Raw genomic sequence first — 23,538 nt, 5'->3', positions numbered from 1 at the left:
TAGTAAAGAATTTCTTGGCAATTTCCCAGGATATCTGCCATCAAGGGTAATTTGAAATTAACCAAGTTGGTATTAAAGTTTTATTATGCACTTTTTAACCATGCATAAACACTCTGGTATTGAATTGAATTCCCACGTAAGGGCATAGAACACATTAGCACATATCCCCAAATTAACAGCTGTAGCCAGTCATGTGAAAAATACCTTGGCAATAGTAATTACACTGATATTTTCTAGTCGCTACAGATACAGCATGTGTATTCTCATCTACAGCTGACAGTTGTGTGATTTGCAAGCCAGTTAACAATATATAAGACTACACAAAATAAATAATAAAAAGTACTACTAATTTGCTTAACCAAACAATTAAATAACCCTTCAGATATCAAGTAACCATTCATATAACAGTATCTACTAGTAAAATGGTCTAATGGATACGGTTGGGTATGCGAGATGCAGGACAACCTTTGACAAGACAAGACCTTTAAGTAATGGACCTCAAGGGACCAGAGCAAAAGGCTGTGCACGTCAGTATCACTTACTGAGGTTATCTACTGGAGTGAACTTCTTTTAAGAGCATAAAAAATACCATGTTTTATACAAAGCTTAGGACGAAAACAAATTATTTGGCTATGAGAACCATATTATTTTGTTTAAGGCGAGACAGTAATCAACCGAAGTGAAAAATGAAACGTCAGCAACAGGGATATCTTACCTAGTTAATATACTGGGGTTTGACCTGGAATCTCCGCATGGGAGCGCTGGGTCAATTTTTCTCTGGGCAGAGGATTGGTGTTTGGTCACGCACCCTCCCCTGCCCATATTCTGCCTACTCTGTGCCCCCTGCTCCCTGCCAAATCCCAGCTATGCCAGTTATATACTAAACTGATTTTAATACCTATATATCATACTGTATATTCTGACAGGTTCCCTTTGAAATGAAAAAAAAAAAAGTGTGTAAAAACTAATAATTAAAAAAAAACCTAAATCCACTTGACCCTTTTACTAAAAAAAGAAATACCTAATTTTTTCTCAATGATTAAACATTTAAATGGCAAAACAACTGCACAATGTACTTACTTCTAATCTCTGAACAATGTCTCTGATGTCCTCAGCACAATTATCCATGGAAGAGAGAACAACACATTCCCCTCTCTCATAGAATATTTTGATAGTCATTAATCCAGATGTCCAGCCAATTACATCCCTGCAGGAGCAGTTAAAAACCACATTTTTGGATTCCTTCTCAACAAGGATGAAAAATTCATTGGATATTCCAAGAAGACATTCAATATCGGCAGAAAGGCCAAAATCCCGAGCTATGACATTCCATACAATAGCTCCAGTGCTTAAAAAGTGAGCGTCCCTCTTAGGTTTTACCCTCTCTTTCCTCTTTGCCCCAAGAGTAATAAAACTAAATTTTACTGAACTATCCACAGTGGCTGTTGTCACAAAGTTTTCTGCCAAATCCTTTAAATATTCTTGTCGTGTCCTAGTGGCCATGGCTCTAAATTTTTCAGACTTGTGTGCCGCATTCTCTGCATTAATCACTTTGGCCAAAAGAAAATCCCGAAAAACAGCTGACTTTGGGAATGTCACTCCTTTGGGTATAGGTGGTCCAAAAGGTGGAACATCTTTTGACCTTGAAACACCAACACTAAATGAAATTAAAAAAAAACAAAAACTTTTAAAGAAGAGCATTAAGCACATGGATGCATGCATACTTCACTAATATTGTTAGTACACTGTAATAAAATGCATTTTATTTTACCAGACCAGCCTTATTTTAAATATGATAATATACATATCTTTTATTATAAACTCAACAGAAATGTATCATAATTAAAATACAGATTGGAAGCGGTCATCTCACATTTATCTATCTGGAATTAGATCTGAATAAAAACTAGAATTCTACTGACGGTAAACACAGAAGTATACGATGACAAAAAATTTTAAACAATTTAGATGCATGTGCATTTGATTTTATCTGTGAATAACTTCTGAGATGAAATTGATGGTGTATAGCATTTAGAAAGGAATGCTACCCAAAGTTGAATTCGTCACATTTCTGTCACCTATCTTTTTGATGTGTTCCTCTCTTAATATATGGTAATCTTGTATCTTTAATCAGAAGATTTCAGCGCTTACTTCAAAAAGAATGGTGACAGGAAAAGACTGCAGGCAAACTATGTACAGCCGTCCCCGCTGATCAGCAATGAAAAATTTTGCTGAAGTGCCAGTAGCACGCAACTAAAAATACGGATCGCAGGAAGATATGAAATTATTAGCATAGCACAATTTAGTTTTAGGGTATTTGTTTTTACCTTTTAAGACATACAAAGCAGTGGGTAAACACCTCTGGAAAACTAAACTAATAGATGGCAACAGAAGCCAAGAAACCACACGAATATATGCATGACAGACATGGGAACCTGCTGAGGGTCTGAGGGCGAGACAAAATAAGTAGAAGACATTTTGACATACAGACGACATCCCTACTACAAAAAAACAAAAAACACGTAGACATACATGCTGTAGGGACGCTTGGTTCTATGATCATGTTATGCCTATTCTCGTTTTGTCATAAATAAAAAGTTAATAATAATGGTTTATAATGGTTATGCCTTATACTTGAGTGTCAATATACAGTGCTGTAGGGGGACCACATATATGTATGCTACATGCCGCAGCCACAGGAACAGGCCTCATTTTTTGGTATGCATTTGAGTCTTATATATGCACACTCAAAGACGGCAACATTAGAACAAATGAGAGGTCCAATTAGAAAATGATCAGATTCATTTTTTGTTGCTCAAGACTAGAGTTGTCAAAGCGTCTGGTTCACGATGTCAAGACCTGGTTACATATACAAACTAAGTTAAAAGGGAGCCTCCCAACAATTTTTGTATCGGAATCAGATTTGGACAGTCTAATAGAATGGGCTAATGAAACTGAGCTAGAACACATACATAGAAACATAGAAAGTGACGGTAGGTAAGAACCATTAGGCCCATCCAGTCTGCCCAACCCTTAGTCCCTGGCCTTATCTCATATCTAGCTTAGCCTTATGCCTACCCCATGCTTGCTTAAACGCCTTTACTGTATTATTAGACCGATGTCTAACGTGCATGTACCTGAAAACATTATCCAAAAAACCCCAACACATTTAAAATAAATAATAACGTCAACTAATATTTTTGAAAAATTATTTCTAATCCGATATCAGTAATAAAAAAACGGTAGCAGTGACCCTTTAAGAAACAACTGTAATCATGAATAATTGCTACATATTTATTAAACTAAATACAAAATAGATTTTTATATTCTGGCAGGCTCGTTAGGAGGCAGCGTTGGTGAGAACTCCTTGTAAGGTGATGTTCCAGCTGGAGGCTCATTGGAATCATACTGACTTTTTGTCCTACCCTTTAGCAGTAATGTTATGACAAAATGGAATGATCGCTTTATTTCTAACTTGGCATTCTATCAATTGCGCTGCCTCAGATGTAAGCATTGCCGGTGCTGCCAGACGTTTCTTGCTGATTTCACTTATTCAGAATTACGGAAGCATGTTATGGTAAACTGGGACAATAAAACCATAATACAAGTAGAATAAAAGTATTCACTCACCTGTAGCATACGCTTTCTGTGCATGGATTGTGAACTTTAACAATTACGAACACGTGCTGAAAATGAGATCGGATTGTTTTGGGGGTAAACGATAGAGCCCCTGGCTCCTGGAAGACTATTGTCACAATGTCATTACCGATATGCCTTTTCCTAAGTAGCTGTAGGGAGGAATTTAAAGCAGAAATTAGTATCTTAATCTCAGAAGCACCGACATACAAATCAGCCACTTAAAAATGCCGTTCCAGATATTTATACTACTAAATGCCAAAACGGAAACATTTTAGTTCATTTTAGTTGAATGTCCGACCTCTTCCTTGAAATGATTCTTTAATGGTGTAATATTCAGCTTCAATAATATTTCTTCAGGTAATGCCTACTTATGCATGCTGTTGCCATCGAAACAGTAAAACAGTAAACACTTCTTAAAAGTGTTTTTTTGTGATTAAACCCTTAGAGTAAAGAATGATGTACGAGAGGCGTGAAGGTTTATTTGCCAACCATATTAGAGAGCACAGAGTTGTGCACGGTTCACAGGCTTTTAAGCCTCAGCTTCACAATATTACACCAAATAAGAAATTTAAGTACAACTCTTATTTATATGGCCCAGTCTGTGTTGGCATTTAGGATTACTGTCATCATGCTATGATTATATCATGCAAGACATTATAGCATATATACACTGTGTATATCTAGGAAACAAACCTGCTGCCTGTTGCTTGGCATGTATGGAAGCATAGTTGAAACGTGAAACATGAGTTCATAATCTTTATATGTTGTGTACAGGGAATGTGTTCCTGTTGAATCCGCTGTTACCAAAAAAAAGAAAAAAGAATTATTTGCTTGGATAAACAGGATATATTGTTTCACATACCAGTTACGCTGGATTACATACATTCACATATTTAAGAGACTCTTAACACACCAAGAAATTGTATCGATCCATGAAAAATAGCTATTATAAGCAAAAAAGCAATACAGAGGGTAAGTGTAGGTCAAATATGAATTAGTGTTCTGGTTCACAGGGTTACAAATTTCAGATGTCCTTTACTGAACAAACACTGTTACACTTACTTTTATTATCTAATTGAGCTCTGTATTTAGTAAATCCCTTTAAGCGCACTCTCTGACCCAAAAGGTCCAGGAATTCTTCAAAAGCAGGCCCTGCTGTTTCGTTATTATACATTTCTTCTTCTGTGCTTTGGCCTGCTTTGCAATATAGTATGCCAATCTTGTGTTGAAAACTCAGCTAAAAATAAAAAAAAACTTAAAATAAGATGCAGCAAATTTCAGTCCATGACAAAGACACTGAATACTACGCACCCAGACACGGATTCATAAGAACACGTTTATGAGTTTATTACTTTTCCCAGTTTGAGACCACCTTTCTGGCCGATGTAAACACTTGTATATGCTTCTGCATTTGGCAAGTATACACATATTTTGGGGCATTTGCCTACCCAACATGCTCATGAGTTTTTACGTCTCAGAAGCCAATACGTTCTTTGAAATACTACGTGTATTTTTTAGGGTCTGGTGTCCCAGGAAACATCCCGAACAAAGAATGCATATTAGTCTGTGAGTACTTTTTATGTAGCACCTGTAAATAACTAAACTTGCTTTTAGGAGAAGTTGCAGCCCCAAAACGCCTTCACTACAGTCCGGAGGTTTGGATCACTGATTTCCAAACACTCCCATTGTAAGTCCTGAAGAATGTATTCATTTCCCTGTGTCCCTTTAATAATTTTAAATACCTTCTCAAGCAGCAAAGTGTTTTGTTAAAAATGAAAGGTTCAATGTTTTTTGTCTTTTTTTAAAACTATTTAAACAATTAATTATTTTTATCATTTTGTTTAACTTTTTTTTTTTTAATCATTGAGTGGTGCAACGTGACCAGAGGGAATTTGTGAACCCTAGACATCTCGAGTCTCTTTAAATATGCATTTAAACCTTAAGCTTTTAATAAACTTTTTGTTATATTTTCTCCTCCTTTGAATTGGTAAACTGGTGTGTGCGCCCCTTTGAGCTTCTGGCATCTCATACCGATTCTTAAATTGAATCAAGGCAAATAGTTGATTTAGGATTTCACATAATCATTACTAGCTGAACATTTCACAGAAATCATAAATAAAATGTCTCCTTCAGTTTTACTCTGATGATTTCCTTACTCAGTATCTAAATCACAGCTGCATGTAATGTCAGACTTGGGTATGAAACACCCACAGGGGACCTACAGCTGAGCCCAATAGTACATGTCTAAAAAGCATTTGTTCACAAGATTAGTAAACAATATAAATAAATCCTAGTCAAACAGTTTGCTAAAATTCTTGGTAGAGAAATGACAGCGCCTAAGAGAAACACAACGTCAAATGGGAACTGATATCTAAACGGTGCTGCCCCTAAGACCTACCATGACAAGGGGGTCCTCCTGCAGAGTACTGGGATATGATATTAACTCTCATATCTCACCTTGGACCTGCCACCCTAGGCCTAAGGGGTCTAAGACAGAATCTAATTACTGGTCTTATAGTTATTAAAATAATAAAACATTGGTCTACATGTTTGGCTCACTTTTACTGTATTTTTTTTTCTTGTTGCTTGCCTTTTAAATTGACTGTATACTGTTTATACCCATGAAGAACCACAGTTATTTGACTTATGACACATTGCATTAACAGTAAACAAATACATATACATACATACCATATATATATATATATATATATATATATATATATATATACATACACACACAGTTTTTATTGACGAGTGGAGAAAAAAATCACTTAAATAACAAAACCTGACAAATAAGCCAAGCAGATGTGAACAACCTATCTGTATTAGGAAAAGGTAATCATGGTGTATCTCATACCCCTTGCTCATCTAGTTTAAGCAACTGCTCAGAAACTTTCGGCGTGTTAATGGCTTGCCGTAAACATTGAATATTCAGCTCTGGTATCACATATTCCAGGATCTCTTTGTGAGGAAGTCCTCGTGCAGAGCCATGCCGAGCTGTTGATGGTACAGAATCCTCTAAAACTGCTCCTCTTAGCGTTGTAAGCTGTGGAAGACAATTGATATCCAGTATCACACAATACAATATCCAAAACGCTTGTCAGCATTTTCAAATAAAATCTGAAATTGTATGCAGCGTATGTAAATAGCTTCACATTAAAAAGTTCAACAACATTGTTATTTTTCAAATTTTAAAGTAGATTAATACATTTATTTTATAATTAATTTTCTTATTGGTCTTCTGGTATAGCAACACTATTTTCTGCAACATTCAATACACTGGTGAAATATTCCTAATATTTATACTTTATACTAATATTTACTCTTTTTATCAATCCACCGATGAAATATAAACAAGAAATTGGGTAAACTAAGAGCAATAAATTGTGTCTCCTACTTTTGTAAAAATATATTATACAAATGTTTACACATGTAACAAATTATAAAACAAATTGTGTTAGATTAAAAAAAAAGAGTTAATCCAATGTCGCAGATAAAAGGACTAATTTTTTTATTATTTAAGTATTTTGAGATGTTGAGATTTTGATGCTATTTAAATGTACATGTGAATGCTATACCCAAATTAAATAAAATGTGTTATGAATACATACTTCTTACCAATTTCTCTCACTATCCAGCAGCCACTCATCTGCCAGCCCCACAATACTTGGCAGCCCCTTTATGAGCAAGTGTTGTTTAAAGCGTTTAACGCATTAAGCTATTTGTTCCCTTCCACTGATTCGTAACATGTATCCAAACCTTATTTAAATAAAAAAATATATATTTGTTTTTATCATGGAGCCTTTACTTTTTTTAATTGGATTGTGGGGGTTTTCTGGAAGAGCCGTGGCTTTTCTGCACCAGTTCCCACAGGAGGCTCCATGTGTATTTTGCTGCTGTTGGGTTGACACGGAAGAATCGACTGGCATCTTGATTTTTATATATATATATATATATATATATATATATATATATATATATATATATATATATATATATATACACAGTATATGTACATGTGTGTGTATATATATATATATCTAAAATATAAAAGTAAAAATATTTAACAAATAAAAAATTATTTTTACCTCGCTGGTTCTAAAAGCTATTCGATAGTTAAATGAAGATCCTTCTTTTTCCCTAACATCGTCCACCTTTTCCCTGCGAATGCTGACAGCAACTGGTCCCAAGTTATCATCAATCCCAAAGTAATTCTGGTGCTCTGCAAAGGAAAACATTGCACACAGTAATTAAGCGAATATGACAGTGCTAAAACGGTATCCTCATTAAAGAATTCAGGTTATTATACCCTTCGAAAAACTGATTTGGATTTCTAATAATAGAGGTCAGAATTATTCATTTCACTGGGAAGAATTTATTGCGTATAAAATAAGGCCATAGAGGATCAAAGCATACACAGCTGACAGTATACAACTGATTAATGGACCGCGCGCCCACAACGGTTATTAATCGCATAGGCATGCAAATCATACAATTAACATAGAACGGAGTCACCAGGTCAGTCTTCCGTTTTTGTTATTTCTGCAATAACGAACTTACAAATTTGATTAAATCTCTAGACAATGTGACCTCTGTATGTCAGACAGGTGGGCCCATTGTGCAATACCAAGGCAGAACGCTTGGCTTGTAAAACACTGTCTGGATTGTGACTACTCACAGCTAAATTGGCTCTCTTTAATTTAAGCTCTTAGATCCATAAATATCAAGTATGTTCATTCTCCCGGAGCGATTTAAAATGTCAATGTCAAGTCTGGAATTGTGAAAACATAGTTCGGTTTGACATTGCTTATGTAATGGAGACAAGTGAGGCTAAAATGCCCTAAACCATAGAGCCCTACGGAATCTGTTGACTAATGTGTGTTACAACGAATCCTACACCATCAGCGTTTTTTGCTGCTGCACAATAAATACAGAATTGTGATCATGTGGATGGCATTAAACAAGTATGTGTTTATATGCAATCAAGATATAACATGCCTAAAATATATGTTATGAGTTGAGCTCTTCAGTAGCGACGAGTTTAAGTGGAAACCATCTAGATTACAAGAAGAATTACAGATCATGGGTATGACATATCTGCAGATTCAAAGAACTATTCAAAGAACTATGTGACCAGTCCTGGATTTTCTGGTTGACACCTGTCACAACAAATTACTTGGAAGGCACGCTTAAGTTATCCGGCCCCATTTAAATCATAGATGCTCTCTAAGGAGGCTGCAGTCTGCCTGGAATATGCTGCTCCAAGTTAGCAAGTGTTGTTCAAATGTCCTTTCATTACATATTATAGCTACCAACAGTCTATATGTACTGGCTGTTGGCTATACCAGCAAACTTCCTTTTCGTGGAACTTCAGGTAGATTTAAAAGCCCAATGCATGAATCAGGCTCTATGTTTCACAGAAATGCGGATGAAAATGAGCATTCCATGGGCAAAACACCTAGTGATACATGGGTGTTGGTTTAACAGCATTGACACAGATGACCGCATACGTCCAATGTGGGGAAGGAAAGTTGATTTGAGGTGAAAGATTTTATCATAGCAAAAATTATAGAACAGGGAGAAGTAATGCTAAACCTAGTAAAAACCTCGAACATGCTTAATGCATCACGCGCCAAAACAAACTGCTCATGTTTAGGATGTTTTCTTAAAGGATGGTTTCATACAAATTATTGTATTAATAATTTTTAAAAATATATAATTTATATGATTTTTCTTTTATAATAAATATTTATAAAAAATATAAAATATTTAAAAAATATTTAAAACTATATAAACAAATATATTTTATTCTCCACGCCAAGCTGATTATGGAAATGCTAGTGAAGTATTTGCCTCCCTAGACTTTCTTTCGTTCCAATGTCCAGTGGGGTAATTAACAATGAACCACTGCATCGTTTACCACAGGCAGAAGGATAAGGAGTCAGGGTGTTTGTCTTGTAGATTGTGTTAAGATAACATGGCTGGAATGGTAAATATGTAGAGCCATACAAATGTTCTATTATGCAAAAACTAGGAGCGTTTTCCACATTTTTATTTTTTTTTAATAAAAAAAAGCACAACAAAAAAAAAAGTATTCTTAATCCAAAATTGGTTAAAAAAAAAATGGTGAGCGTTCCCCTTTAACTAGTTATACTTTGTTAACTCCAGAATGCTGAAAAGGGGAAATATGAAAAACATCAGTCTTACCCAATTCCCCACAAAGGTTCCCTGCTTCCTCCTTCTTAAGTAGTCAGCAAGATGAAGCAACAGAAATATAATGAGCCCCCAAGACGAGTACCGAGAACAATACAGTTCAGAAAGGTAGTTCAGGACCCTGACAGTAGTGATTCTGAACAGCTGGTTCCATTTGGGAAGAGGCTGGCCGAAGAACAGTTGACTTACGGGCCCAATTCTCAATTTGCTCTCAATTTATACGTGACAAAATGGACCGTTGGCCCTTAACACCATCAGCATCGTAGCTCCCCATGCACCTTGGTCACAGTTATAAATGTCTGCATCAAATTGTCAAATTTTATCATTTCTTACTAATCTGAACATCAATATCCAACCAAAAAATGTGCAATGGGCACACTCGGCCATGGTACATTAATTAAAGCGCATATGATGTCTGGTATGTCCCTTTAAGAGATTGAGCTGCCCTGTACTCCAGTCTGTAACAGCTGTTTTCTTGTTCTGGTAGTGAATTAATTTAGAAAATTCTTGAATGAATGTGTTTATTGATTTACTGATTCAGTGCACAAGGTCACGAAGTAGATCAGATAAAAGTCAAGCAGTCTTAGAAAAAAAACGAACCCACCAGCCAGATTTCTGGTGCAGCCCACTCAAAGACAGCTAAAGATAAACATAATGAAAAAAATGCATGGCCTTATTATTAAAGATGGGCTTGTCTTCTTAAAATGTGTTAGTGACAAGATCTACCAGAAACAAAAGGCTGGTTCTTATTTAACATGAAAGAAACCCAAAAAAACGCATTATACAAAAAAAAACCAGAAAACAAAATAATCACAATTCATTTTCCGTAGATAAAACTTAAAAAAATATATAATAATAAAAAATAAATTATTGTTTAGTATACCAAAAATCTTGTGAAGCTGTGCCGTAAGGATTTCATCAAGACCGTCTCTCGATTTTCTTAGTTAGTTAAACTTTAATGGCTTGGAGACATGTTTCCCAAGTATTTTCACTCTTGTTTCTCAAGTAAGAAGCATTCTAAATGCACTAGAGAATATTTCTCTTTGATTGTAAGTGGTTTCCCAACTTCCTGGTTTTTGTTCAACTCACAGAATGACCGTACTTGAAAAGAAAGCTGCAATTATACTTCACAGGCTGCAATGGAACATGATATGGATCTAAGTGTTGTCATACACTGATGGGTGAATTGTACGTTACATTAAACATTTTTGCTCGGTGCCATTCATATCTATTTGTATGTTGCTGCTGTGTCCGGTGCACACAAAACTGGCACTTTTTAGCTGTTGCTGCATATTGGGTTATTGTTTGATATAAATTTAAAATGCCTTGAGGCAGTCTTCACATTTACTTATTGTTATTTTCATTGCACTTGCCAAATCTCAAGGATATTCTTTTTTGCTTTCTATTCTTGTGATGGGCGCTGCACATGTACCCTAAAGTCACTGCAGCGCAAGACTTGTAGTTTATAAGCCGTAATCTTCAGGCACACATACATTTACTACATCTAGTAAATATCTGCTAGGAGTTTTGTAACAGATGAAGTATGCATTAGTTAATAAACTCATCGGATTGCCATGCTTTTATATACCTTTTTAATGCAGCTATCGTATGCATTAAAGTGCATATTGTGGATTTATTGTCCCTTTAAGCTTAATGTTAAACTAAAGCACTTGAATTTCTGATGTTCAGGTGAGGATATTTTTTTAAAAATTATTATATTAAATAATCTGTATTAAATTGCGTGTTTATTTCATTACCGACACCACAAAAGAGGAAAAACATGGTTATTGCCGTGATGCAAATTTTAGACACTTCAAAAAAAAAAAAAAGGAACTGTAAACTGTGTGGTTTGAGGCATGTTAATGAGAATAAATCACAATGCATTTGCTTCTTCGCATCTGTGAGCAACCAGATGACAGTGGTCAGCTGCCTTCTGCCCGAGAGTATTTTCCCCAGACAACAGTTGCAATTGTTAGACAAAAATTCTAAAGGCTGGGCATCAGTGAAAAGAAATTAGCATACCAAGTATACATGGTTCTGAAGTCTACAGTGGCATTGATGACTTTTTTTTTTTTTTTTTTAAATCCATTATTCATAGGTTTGTCGGTGTTTATTTGAAAATAAAATTCTTCAAATATTGGTGGCAACCAACTATTTTTATTCCATTCCAGAGTGACAAAACACACTAATTGAGGTGCTCAGATTAAATAAAAGTTGCAAGTATATAGCGGAGTTGCTCCCTGACTCTCCTTGCCTTTGGAATTCTTCAAGTCATTGAGCATAGGCAAAGAGGGACACTTTTACTTAAGAGTGTGGTTATGGAGTGGACAAGGGACAGGGCTTCAGAATGGCTTTTTAATGTGACTTTATGACTTTAGACACGTATAATTTAAGGAAGCGTTAACATGATGAACAATCATAAATGTGAACTTTTCTCTGAAGGCTATTCCAAGGTCTCCCTTTTCTGAGTGAGCAGCTTCTTGAAGGGACAGGGCACACTAAATGTAGCAAGTAGGCTATCCTCAGTCGGCCCTAGTGGGTGAGACTAAACATAGTTCTGCTCACTGACCTGGACCTGTGAATAATATATCAACTTATATTCTAAACACATTATCTGCTGTTTCTTTGTGTATTGTGACTTTTGGGGCTGCAGAACACCGTGGCCATTCAAAGCACCTACAAACAAATCAGGAAGAGATGTAGGACACTTGGGAACAGTGGTGTTGCCCCCCCGCCGAATTTGTAACCACCCAGGACAGTCCCAGTCAGGTGCTAACGACGGCACCTTGCCGTCACTAGCACTACCTTACCTTGATGGAGGTCTGTGGACCTCCATCACCACCTACCCCGGCGATCTGCCCCTCAAACTGAAGGGCATCACCGGGGCCACCCGATCCGCCCGGTGCCGTCTCGCGCAATGACGTCACCGCGCAACTTTATTAACAACTGACAATTGTCAGTTAAAGAGGTATGGGGGCATTCTGCTTAGATGCCTGTATCTCAGGCATCTAAGCAGCTACATACCCCCAACATATACCATTGGAAAGGTAATCGCCTTGTAGAATAACAAATATTAAGTTAAAAAAATAAAAATGTAAAAACAATGGATTTGGGGGTCTCTAAAGGCAGATAAAAAAAGATCAAAATTGCCTAGAGACCCCCAAATTAAATTATTCAAACATAAAGTAGTTTAACTTTAAAAAAAAAAAAAAAGTTTAAGTATTCTAGCTAAATGATCACTGTGGTAGCCAATGTTACCACAGTGATCATATAGCTATAAAAAGTTACATTCCCTTTTTAAAAATGGCCGATACTAATTTTAAATCCTATTATGCCTTTGATCATGGGGTTAAATTTAGCCAACGGTAGACGGAGGCAATTTTTGAAATCCTGATGAACTGCAAATATTATTAAAATCAGCCATTTAGCTAATGCGGTACGTGAGTAACCATATCATCCCTGGAGCGCCTTGCATTTTTACTGCAAAACTTATTTATTTTTCTCCCTTTACCATAATTTCTTTGGGATTGTAACGGGAAAGAATGGCGTGTGCTTCTGCGAGTGAATGGAGATATGAAAGGCGTGTGAATGGTCAGTAATTAGGGTTAAAGCCTTGACGTGGCATTACTGCTCACGTAGGAAGTTAAATTATGGCACAAAAAGTACACATTTGCAAAAACGACATCCCTTGGCGCATCAAATGAGGGGCTGCATGTGTTTCTAGTACAAACCTGGAGTGCGCAAGACAAAAATGAACATGTCGCTATGGTTAGAAAAAACATATTTTCTAGCCAAAGCGACGTATTCCATCATTATTTGTGCACTCAACTTTTGTCCTAGAAATACATGTAGCCCCTCATTTGAAGCTCCAAGGGGTGGTTTCTTCAAATGGATGAATTTCCTGAATGAGGGAGAACATGAGTTAGGGACACAATATGTATATAGGTTGAACTTGATGGACTTTGGTCTTTTTTCAACCTTATGAACTATGTTACTATGTAATATGTGGATAAGTTGTCTGAATGAGGGAGAGCATGAGTTAATATGTGGATGAGTTGTCTGAATGAGGGAGAGCATGAGTTAATATGTGGGTGAACTGTCTGAATGAGAAAGAGCATGAGTTAATGTGTTTGTGTGTATCATAGATGTATAATTGTGTAAGGGCAAAGATGGCACTAGCAGGATGTTTGAGCCTTGGGGACCAAGATGGCACAGGCAGGGTGTATATGGGACAAAGATGGCAAATCTTATGTGTGTTACCTGGGTGCTGACCAGGTTCTATGTGGGCAGCGTGGTTGGGGTGTGCAACCTGTGATCTATCCCTGTAATTTAGGGGTTTTAAATATACCTTTAATGCCGTGTTTTTATGTGAATTCCAATTGATCTGTACCTGCAAAGCTGGGTTTGTGTGTTCTTCTGTAGATCGATATCTGCTATGCTATGTTTCCATACATTATTTATGTATACCTGCAAATACAGGTTTTGTATGTCTTGTTCAGTAGATTAATACATTAATACCTGCAATGCTGTTTCCATGTATTGATTTGATCTATACCTGCAATGCTACATTTCATATATTATTATTGTATAGCTGCAAATACAGGGTTTGTATGTCTTGTTCAGTTGATTAATAACTGCAATGCTGTTTCCATGTATTTATTTGATCTATACCTGCAATGCTACATTTCATATATTATTATTGTATACCTGCAAATACAGGATTTGTATGTCTGATTCAGTTTATTTGACATATACCTTCAGTGCTGAGATCACAAGTGAATTTCAATTGATCTATACATGCAAAGCTGGGTTTGTGTGTTAATGTGTTGATCTATACCTGCTATCGGCAGCAGGGTCTAATATTTATATATATATATATATATATATATATATATATATATATATATATATATATATATATATATATATATATATATCGGCAGCAGGGACTAATAATATATATATATATATATATATATATATATATATATCGGCAACTGGGGCTAATATTAATATATATGGGCAGCAGGGGCTAATATATATATATTTCAGCAGCAGGATCTAATATTTATATATATCAGCAGCAGGATCTAATATTAGGCCCTGAAATCATTTAGTGCAAAAGTTAAGGTATTGTGTTGTTTAAAGGATTTCAAGGATTAGTCTTACTAAATTGTGGCTTCAGGCTTCCCATGTTGAATGTACAAGTATTGTATTGTATTGGCCAATAACAAAAGTATCATTCCATAGCACATTACTTTTGGCTATATATATATATATATATATATATATATATATATATGTGTGTGTGTGTGTGTGTGTGTTTTTTCAGTGGTATGATTTAATGGTGGAAATTATTAATGCCCCCCAGTTTGACTGTGGTATCTTGTGTGCCCCCCCCCCCTATATATTGTTTCTAGAGTCGCCACTGCTTGGGAAGTATGATATATTTAGCTGTTGTGTACAGATAGGACAAAATTAACTACTATTGGTCATAAAATGGAGCAATAAAATTGAAACCTATAACTTTTATATCTTTAAATAAACGTTTATGTGATGTTTCACAAAAGATGAACTCAACTTAAATCAGCAGCTTGTCTTGGTTTAATTAAAAATGCAAACCCCATTACCCATGAGCATTTTAAACTATATTAGGTTTGACATTCTGCTAATTTAGTTTTACATGTTACATAAGACAAGCGTCAAGGGTCCTGAATCATAAAATAAACTTTCAGAGATGCTGCTCTTCCATATTGGCTGCACTTGACTAACTTGACTAATTCTATCACTGCATGAAACGGAGGCGGCATGTGGTACTGAGGTTACACGCAAAGAATCCTCTTTGTGCCTTTGGGAAAGCTTCATATGGTGGTATTGACAAATTATTCAGTATATGTATATATAAATAGAACCCACTCAGATGTAAGCAGTGTTGTCATCATTTCTGTTTACACAAAGGCAGACATAAATCAAGTTGATTTAGCTGTGTCTTTTTATCTGTATTAGTTTTAAACATGTGTAAGATTTACATGGAAATAGAAAAATAAGCTTTGTTCTGCAATAAAGGAAATAATATGCACCATCAAATGTTCCTAACATACTTTTGTATATAATACACAGTTGTGAATTGGGCCCAGAGTGGTAAAAACATACTGTATATAGTTAATTTTTTTATATCTTTTTTAAGTGATGTAGACTAAAGGAAATTTTAATTCATCCTTTTTTTTTTTTAAATCACATTTTGTGTTCATAATCTCAAACACTATACTCCATCTCCTCATTCACAACTCACATAATGCCGAGGCCATTCACAATAGAGGCCTCTAAACAATTTCTTTTATGACAGCTATTTATGAATGCATTAAAATTCTGAGAGCTACCAGAAAATGTATTTGAAAAAAATGTGGTCTATTTTAAACATTGCATTTATGTGTATTCATGGGAGTTTGCAGGAGAGTTGCTGTTGGGCTAGATCAGATCCTTTAAGAAAAACCTTTCAAAATGCAGGGAGCTAGAGTTCTCTCTAGTGAAAAAACTCTTCTAGCAGGTTAGTGCAAGCTAGTGAAAAGTGAAAAGCTGAAAGTGAAAAGTGGAAAAGTGAAAAGCTAGTGAAAAAAAACTCTTCTAGCAGGGTAGTGCAAGCTCTCTGTAGCTCATAGATACCCATTGGAACCCCCTATCATAAAACAATCATATTGATTAAACAAATAAAAGCATCACACATAAAACCTAAATAAAATTAGACGAAACTTTGTATTTCACTATGATTTGCCTGATCTTAAACAGTTAAAAAACTAACCACACACACACACAGACACAAACCTACCTTTTCCATAAAAGTACTTCCGATAATAATATGCTCCGAGGTCTATGTGCTCTATGATGTAACGCTTGACCTTTTCCCTGTGAACAGGTTGGTTTTCTCTCGGCACCTCCAGAACAGAGACGCCAGCATTAGTACAATGAGAACTTAGAGAAGATTCAAAAGAACTACTTTCACTAACTTGAGTAGATGAGGAGGAGTTTGCTCTTGAAAGTGCAACCCTTCGGTCTCCTTCACCTCCAATCTCATTTCGGAAATATGGGCAACTCAAAACAATGTCATTACTTTTGCCATCTCCTTCATCAGTTTCGTTGTTGTCTTTAGGGTCCAAGTCCTCTTTACTTCCCAGAGGGGATTCACAGTTCCCAGGCTGCCCCCCAGATGTTGGAGACTGTGATGCAGCTGATGCCCCTGTAGTTATATTTTTACGTTTTGCCACATTGGTCCGTGTTGCCATAGCTTCATTGACATTAAACAACATACTCTGAACGTCATAATGGGCAAAACATTTTTCACAGGTCCAAAGATGAGTACCCTTTTCAAATCTACCCTCGTCAAGGTCAAAGGAAAATTTTAATGCATCATGCTCACTTTTTACAGTCCTCAACTTCCTAAACAAAGGTGACTCAAACGTATCAGTTCTCAGTCGCTTTTTCATCAGCTTGTCTCTGTCTCTTCCAATTAATAAGGCACCGTCCATATAATCAAATCCAGAAATTCGAACAAACTGTCCTCTAGAAATCTGGGCAGCCGCTTGCAAGCTAGGAGAGACTGTAGGATCACAATGAAAAACATCAGAAAATGTAAATGGTGCCAGGTTCTTGTGCTCCATGTTTTCAACTCTGTACCCTCTGAGCATCGCAAAAAAATTCTCTCCAGATAAACCTTGCCTGTCTATAGATGATGTACTCCCATACTCTCGATGAAGAGCAGCTCCAGTGTTTGGATTTACAGCATTTTGGTCAAGCACATCATCAGCATCAATATCACTAATAGTCACATCACTGTTGCTTCGTTGTCGTATAGGATAAAGTCCCCTTTGAGGAGATTGGCAAAAAATATCACCAACTGAGTATTTGGCCCCTGAAAATTCCAAGTCAAGAGATTTCTCCATCATATCATTTTGGTCGCTTTGGTCACCTGTAGTTGCAGATCCAATGCACTCATAACTACTTTGAGCTCTACTGTCCCAGCTTATTTTGTTACACATCTCCTTAGAGCTATCTTTTTTAGGTGGCCATTCAGAAACTCGTGCTCGTACACCCATCTTGGGCATTGCTGGTGTGCCATTCTGCCCGCTTGAATCAGCCTTTACACCGACATTTAGGGCAGTAGGGGGACCCATAGTGCCATTTATGGCCTTGCATTTTCTAGCAAATAAGTCCTCTAACTGCATGTTAGTAAAAGACTCTCTCTTTGGTAGTGGGATTCTACACGGGATGAGATTGTCGTCTTGTTGATTACACTCACTCATTTTCAAATGCCTCGTAAATGTTATTCAGACATCATGCATCACTTGTCTGTGTTACATGGTTAACGTACGAACAGTTCTTCGGTAGCAGCATTCCAAGATGAACCTATATCTGGCAATGTCAATCACGTCTTTAGTGAGTTTACCGACTAGCATCCCTGTTAAAGAAGAAAGAAGACTTATTAGGTCCTGTTAGAAACAGACTGTCCATATAACAACTGCATATAACAATACATAATAGCACATTCACTGGAGGGAACAAAACAAATAGAGTGGGGTGGGGAGTATGCAGTCAAAAGAATAAGATAGAGGGGGAAAATATATGGGTGGGTGGAAAGTGAGAACAAAAAAAGAGCAAAGACTGTGGAGCTGGCAGGGAGAAAAGGCAGACAGTTTTATGCTTATAGTACAGATGGATTACTATTAGAACTGTAAATTATTCCCTCAAACAGTACTTTATTTTTTTAAATCGGCTAACTAAGAAATCAAAACTCCTTTGTTGTCGGAGGAAGCCACATAGCATGGTGGAGTTAAAAAGTGACCACTACAGTCCTTAAATCACCAGATAGCATACACATGAATGACTGCTACAATTTACTTGAACGGGAGTTCTAATATGGAATGCTTTTTGCACATGCTTGGTATGCTCTCAAATTTCAGTAAAGGTAGCTGGAAGAAGACATAAATAAAGCAGAAGTACTCCAATAACTAAAGAAGTGCCCACAGATCTGCATGCAGTAAAATTGTACTCCAAAAAGCATTTCACATGGAAATAGGGCTGGAGTGCTAATTTAAATAAAGTTGGCATTTAGGTTAAGACATCAAAACCCAATGCACAATGACTAGATCTTTGAAACACAGCCATCATATGCTGGTAGCAAAAGCACAAACAAGTAGTCTTATATATGACCACAGCAATGTAGAACATAAAAGAGTCAGCTCTTTACCGTGTGACCCTGATAAATCTCAGGATGAAGGGGCAGATTAAGCAAAAACAAGAGGCTGGTGCAAACCCTAAGAGTTCCCATGTATGATCGTAACACAAATTTCCCAAAATTTTTGGAACTGAAACCATATGTAAAAATGAAACCCATTCTAAATCTACCCGGATCTAGAAAGGTTCATTACGTGATAGGTGAAGCAGTTTAGAGGTATTTGAGCAACAGATTCTTAAAAACACAGAATCTTTACCTGTCACATAGCAGGCTATTCCGGACTACTTCCGCTGTCTTGTGCTCCCTTAGCCTGGGACACCACACTTTCCCCGGTTCCCCAGTCACTAGCTGAGGGTAAAACCAAACGAAGACTGATTTATTTTGGACACACAGGGCTGGATATATCCAGCAAAAAACATTTACATAAAACAAGATATTGGGACACAAACCGCCCCTTTAATCTGCCTCCCAGAGACAACAGGGGCAGTAACGAGATTAACAATACAATAGGGGGAGACTGATTTATACAACATTAAACTGAAAGAATGGTGGTCACTCCGTGGTGGCAGATCCTAGCTGTCTGCTGGAGATAATCCCCTCAGCCAGTGATGAGATGATACTGCTGGGGGTAGCCACAAAAGTCTTTACAAACCCAGGGCCCATAGTCAATAGGGAGGAGGCTGGCAATCAGGCTTCTCCAGTGGTCCCAGTGATGGAGGCTCCCATTATTATTATTATCCCATGGAGTGATTCTCCCCCCTTCGAATTGGACTGACACAGGATGAGACCCCAAACGGGTTGACTCCGTAGTCGGTCAGTTTATTTGGCCCATCAATGCCCTCCCAAAATTGGTGCTCCTGCTGCTGCTGGGGAGATGGGCCGGCTGCGCCATCTCCCGGGTACCGCTGGGGAGGGATGCCTCGTGCATCCCCTCCCTGGTGCTCCTGCTGCCATTGAGGAGGGAGGTCAGGTTGATCCGGTCCCGGAATTAGGTTCTGCCCCTGGGGAGATGGACCGGCTGTTCCACCTCCCTGCTTCTGCTGGGGAGGCGGGTCGGCTGCTGTATCTCCCTGAATTCCTGCAGCTTTGGTAGGTGCTGGGCAGAGGCCGCCGATGCTCTGCCCTGTTGCCAGCGCTTCAGCTGGGGTTAGGGCATCTTCTGGGTGAGCCTGCCGCTGGGCAGGGAGGACCGGTTCCTCTGCTCCCGGACATGTGAACTGCCGCTGGGGAGAAGGGCCGGCTGCCACATCTCCCTGGATCCCTGTAGCCATTGCAGGTGTGGGGCAGAAGCCAGCAGCGCTCTGCCCTGTTGCCAGCTCTTCAGATGGGGCTAAGGGATCTGGGCAGACTGCCCAGCATTCTGAGGACCCAGGTGTGGAGAATCAATTAGATCCACAATCTCTGGATCCGGTTGTGGTGTAAAGTCACATAGCTCTGGTATCAGATCTGGATTAGCTGCCCAGTATCCCTGTGACTCAGGGGTGGAGACCACAGTCCCATCCACCCCGCCTGGATCAACATCCTTAGATGACCACTCAATAACATCCACAAAATCCCTGGACGCTGAAGCATTCTGTTGAACACGGTCAAACAGTTTTTTTATACGCCTTCTCCAGTTCCCACTCCTGTGTAATTAAAAAGTCTAAATCACCTTTAAGTCCTAGTGCATCTGGGAGGTCCCACTCCCGGAAATCCCGGATGTCCTCAATCCGCCACTCCGCTGTACTTCCGAAGTCCGGATCCTCCTGAAGACTATCCCATAATAAACCGGGGCCACCGAAGTCATAGCCCTCTGGAGAACATTCTTTCGCAGTTCCCCAATATGCTTGCTCTGTATACCACTGCAGAGCCCTATAGTGATTTTTCAGCTCCACCTCCTGTTGGACCAGCTTGTCCAATTCGGATACCCATTGCTCCTGGGGTTGCTGTCCCAGGAATGACATCCGTAGTTCCCGCTGGTCTCTAATCTTTTGTTCGGAGGTTGGAAGACACTGACCCCGGCATATAACAGCCTTCTGCCATAGGGACAGTCGAACCAGTTGCCTCAGATTCTGGTATTGTTCTGTAGGCAGAGTAGTGGTGTAGCAGGAGAGGATGATCTGCAGCAGCCCCGGGAATTCTGATACCACATCCATGTCCTCGTCAAGGCGACCGAAGTCTGCCGTCCTGTCAGTCAATCCCGGTAGAAAGTAAGTGTCCCTCAGCCTAAGAAGAAATCCCGCCGCTTGCCACCAATGTAACAGAGTTGGCTAGTCCGACCGACTACCTCCGCTGTCTTGTGCTCCCTTAGCTTGGGACACCACACTTTCCCCGGTTCCCCAGTCACTAGCTGAGACTCAGTGTAGGGTAAAACCAAACGAAGACTGATTTATTTTAGACACACAGAGCTGGATATATCCAGCAAAACACATTTACATAAAACAAGATATTGGGACACAAACCGCCCCCTTAATCTGCCTCCCAGAGACAACAGGAGCAGTAACGAGATTAACAATACAATAGGGGGGAGACTGATTTATACACCATTAAACTGAAAGAATGGTGGTCACTCCCTGGTGGCAGATCCTGGCTGTCTGCTGGAGATAATCCCCTCAGCCAGTGATGAGATGATACTGCTGGGGGTAGCCACAGAAGCCTTTACAAACCCAGGGCCCATAGCCAATAGGGAGGAGGCTGGCAGTCAGGCTTCTCCAGTGGTCCCAGTGATGGAGGTTTCCGTCACATTACCCATATAGTGTATATGTGCATTAACTAAAATAGGGGTTTGTTGTATCTTGATTTTATAGATGCATACTTGCAGTTTAACACTATAGGCACATATCATATCTCTTGAAGATACAGACCAGGAAAAGCTAAACTAGACCAGTCAGCAAAAGAAATACATTAAATGAATCAACAGCGCATAGAAACTACACCTGACCTTCCCGGCAGGCTACTTGCTGCATTTTTAGCAGTACCAAGAATTCCTATGCAGGTGGAATAAAATATGTTATTTAAATATATCAGGAAATTCTGAATGATTTTTTGAGGCAAATTGCACATCTACTGCTATACCAGCATAGGAACCATATAGAACATTAAATTATCTAGAATTTAGCTTGCACAGAGAACAATGTGAAATTATCTAGAGGACAGGGACACAGCAAGTAGCTATTTTCCGCTGCTCAAATACAGCTTGAACATTCAACCAGAAGAGCAGTAGACAGAAATGAGCATTTGTGGGGCGATTAGTCATCAGGCTGGTGCATGGAAGAAGAGAATGAAGTCTCTTGTAAGAAGGAAACTAAAACAAAACATTTTTAAAATGAGAAAAAGGATTCTAGGGAAAAAAAAATCTTTATAATTCTAGATTACTCCAGCACCTCATTAGACATAAATTGAACACTGGTACATAGTCATTGTCTGATCCCTAGGGAAAGACAGGGAGGTTTAGTAACCAAAGCATGGTTTTGAAGGGAATTTGTTGTTTTAACTCGCTGGCTTCATTATGCATTGGGAAGGGCAAACCCTGGCAAGCTGGGGAGCAAGCCCTGGATAATCCATAGTTTAATTAGTGTGAAATTTAATATATCATTGGTTTAACTATGCATTATACATAACTGTTCTTGCAGCAACATGACTGTGGTACATTCTTTGGTAAACTCACTTGCCAACTCCTATTCAATGCAAAAGCAATGTTATTTGTGACACTAGGTATAAGCTGATGCCAAGACAAAAGTGTGCAATTTTCATGCGGCAGAAACTATTTTTAAAGTGCACCATGTTTTATATTAAAAGATACAATAAGCAAACCATTCCATAATTGTCATTGTTTTATAGATCGGTCTGATGGAACAAAGCAGGCCCATGATGCATTAAGTACTAGTGTTATCATGTAAATGTATTCCTGTCATTTAACTTTTATTTCTCATTAGCTACTAAAATAACCAAGCTGTGGTTTTTTGTACACCATAGAAGCCACTGTTTACGTTGGGCCATCATATATAAAACAGTAGATGTGTTTAATGGCAGCACATAAACACAACAATAACACCATACTAACACCTGAGGCCAAGGAATCGGCAGGAAGCCACTTGGAAAAACGAGACATTGGAAGCAGTCGCATCGTAAAAGAAAAAGGAAAAAAGCAAAAAAAAAAAAGTGGCTAATAATGTTCTCCTGTAGCGAGCAGAGAAAGACAACACCTGATTCAGCGAGCATCCAATCTATTTGGAAGCACAGTGTCTGGTTGGCTACCATTTTATTTAAAGGGCACTCTAGTGCACCATGCAGTGGATAATGCATATTAAAACACTTTATAATTGCTTTATTATGCATCATTCAAACTGTAATAAAAAACATAAGGAGGGGCTGTTGTGACATGTCCTCTAATTGGTCCTGTATTTGTACCACTGGCAGCGGGTTTCTGCACGTGCGCACGGTGGGCTTGGTTGATCACAACTTCTGCCAGCAAA

At 38.1% G+C, this 23,538-nt stretch overlaps 1 protein-coding gene across 1 annotated transcript in view; it reads right to left on the bottom strand.

Moving 5' to 3' along the window:
* The window catches only part of LOC149283404 (signal-induced proliferation-associated 1-like protein 2), a 53,733-nt gene extending 35,659 nt beyond the window's left edge, over positions 1-18,074 (bottom strand). Inside the window, exons 1-7 of the mRNA XM_089497594.1 lie at positions 16,682-18,074; positions 7,731-7,864; positions 6,500-6,688; positions 4,702-4,876; positions 4,333-4,436; positions 3,631-3,788; positions 1,081-1,657 (exon numbers count right to left, since the gene is read on the bottom strand). Of these exons, the coding sequence (XP_089353720.1) occupies positions 1,081-1,657; positions 3,631-3,788; positions 4,333-4,436; positions 4,702-4,876; positions 6,500-6,688; positions 7,731-7,864; positions 16,682-18,074 (2,730 nt within the window). The remainder of the gene's footprint in view (positions 1-1,080; positions 1,658-3,630; positions 3,789-4,332; positions 4,437-4,701; positions 4,877-6,499; positions 6,689-7,730; positions 7,865-16,681) is intronic.
* Between the last annotated feature and the right edge of the window lie 5,464 nt (positions 18,075-23,538).

The sequence above is a fragment of the Sceloporus occidentalis genome, unplaced genomic scaffold (genome assembly GCF_023333645.1).
Source record: "Sceloporus occidentalis isolate IW3139 unplaced genomic scaffold, rSceOcc1.0.p SCAF_105, whole genome shotgun sequence".
Classification (NCBI taxonomy): Eukaryota; Metazoa; Chordata; class Lepidosauria; order Squamata; family Phrynosomatidae; genus Sceloporus; species Sceloporus occidentalis.
This window is presented reverse-complemented; position numbering and strand designations above follow the sequence as displayed.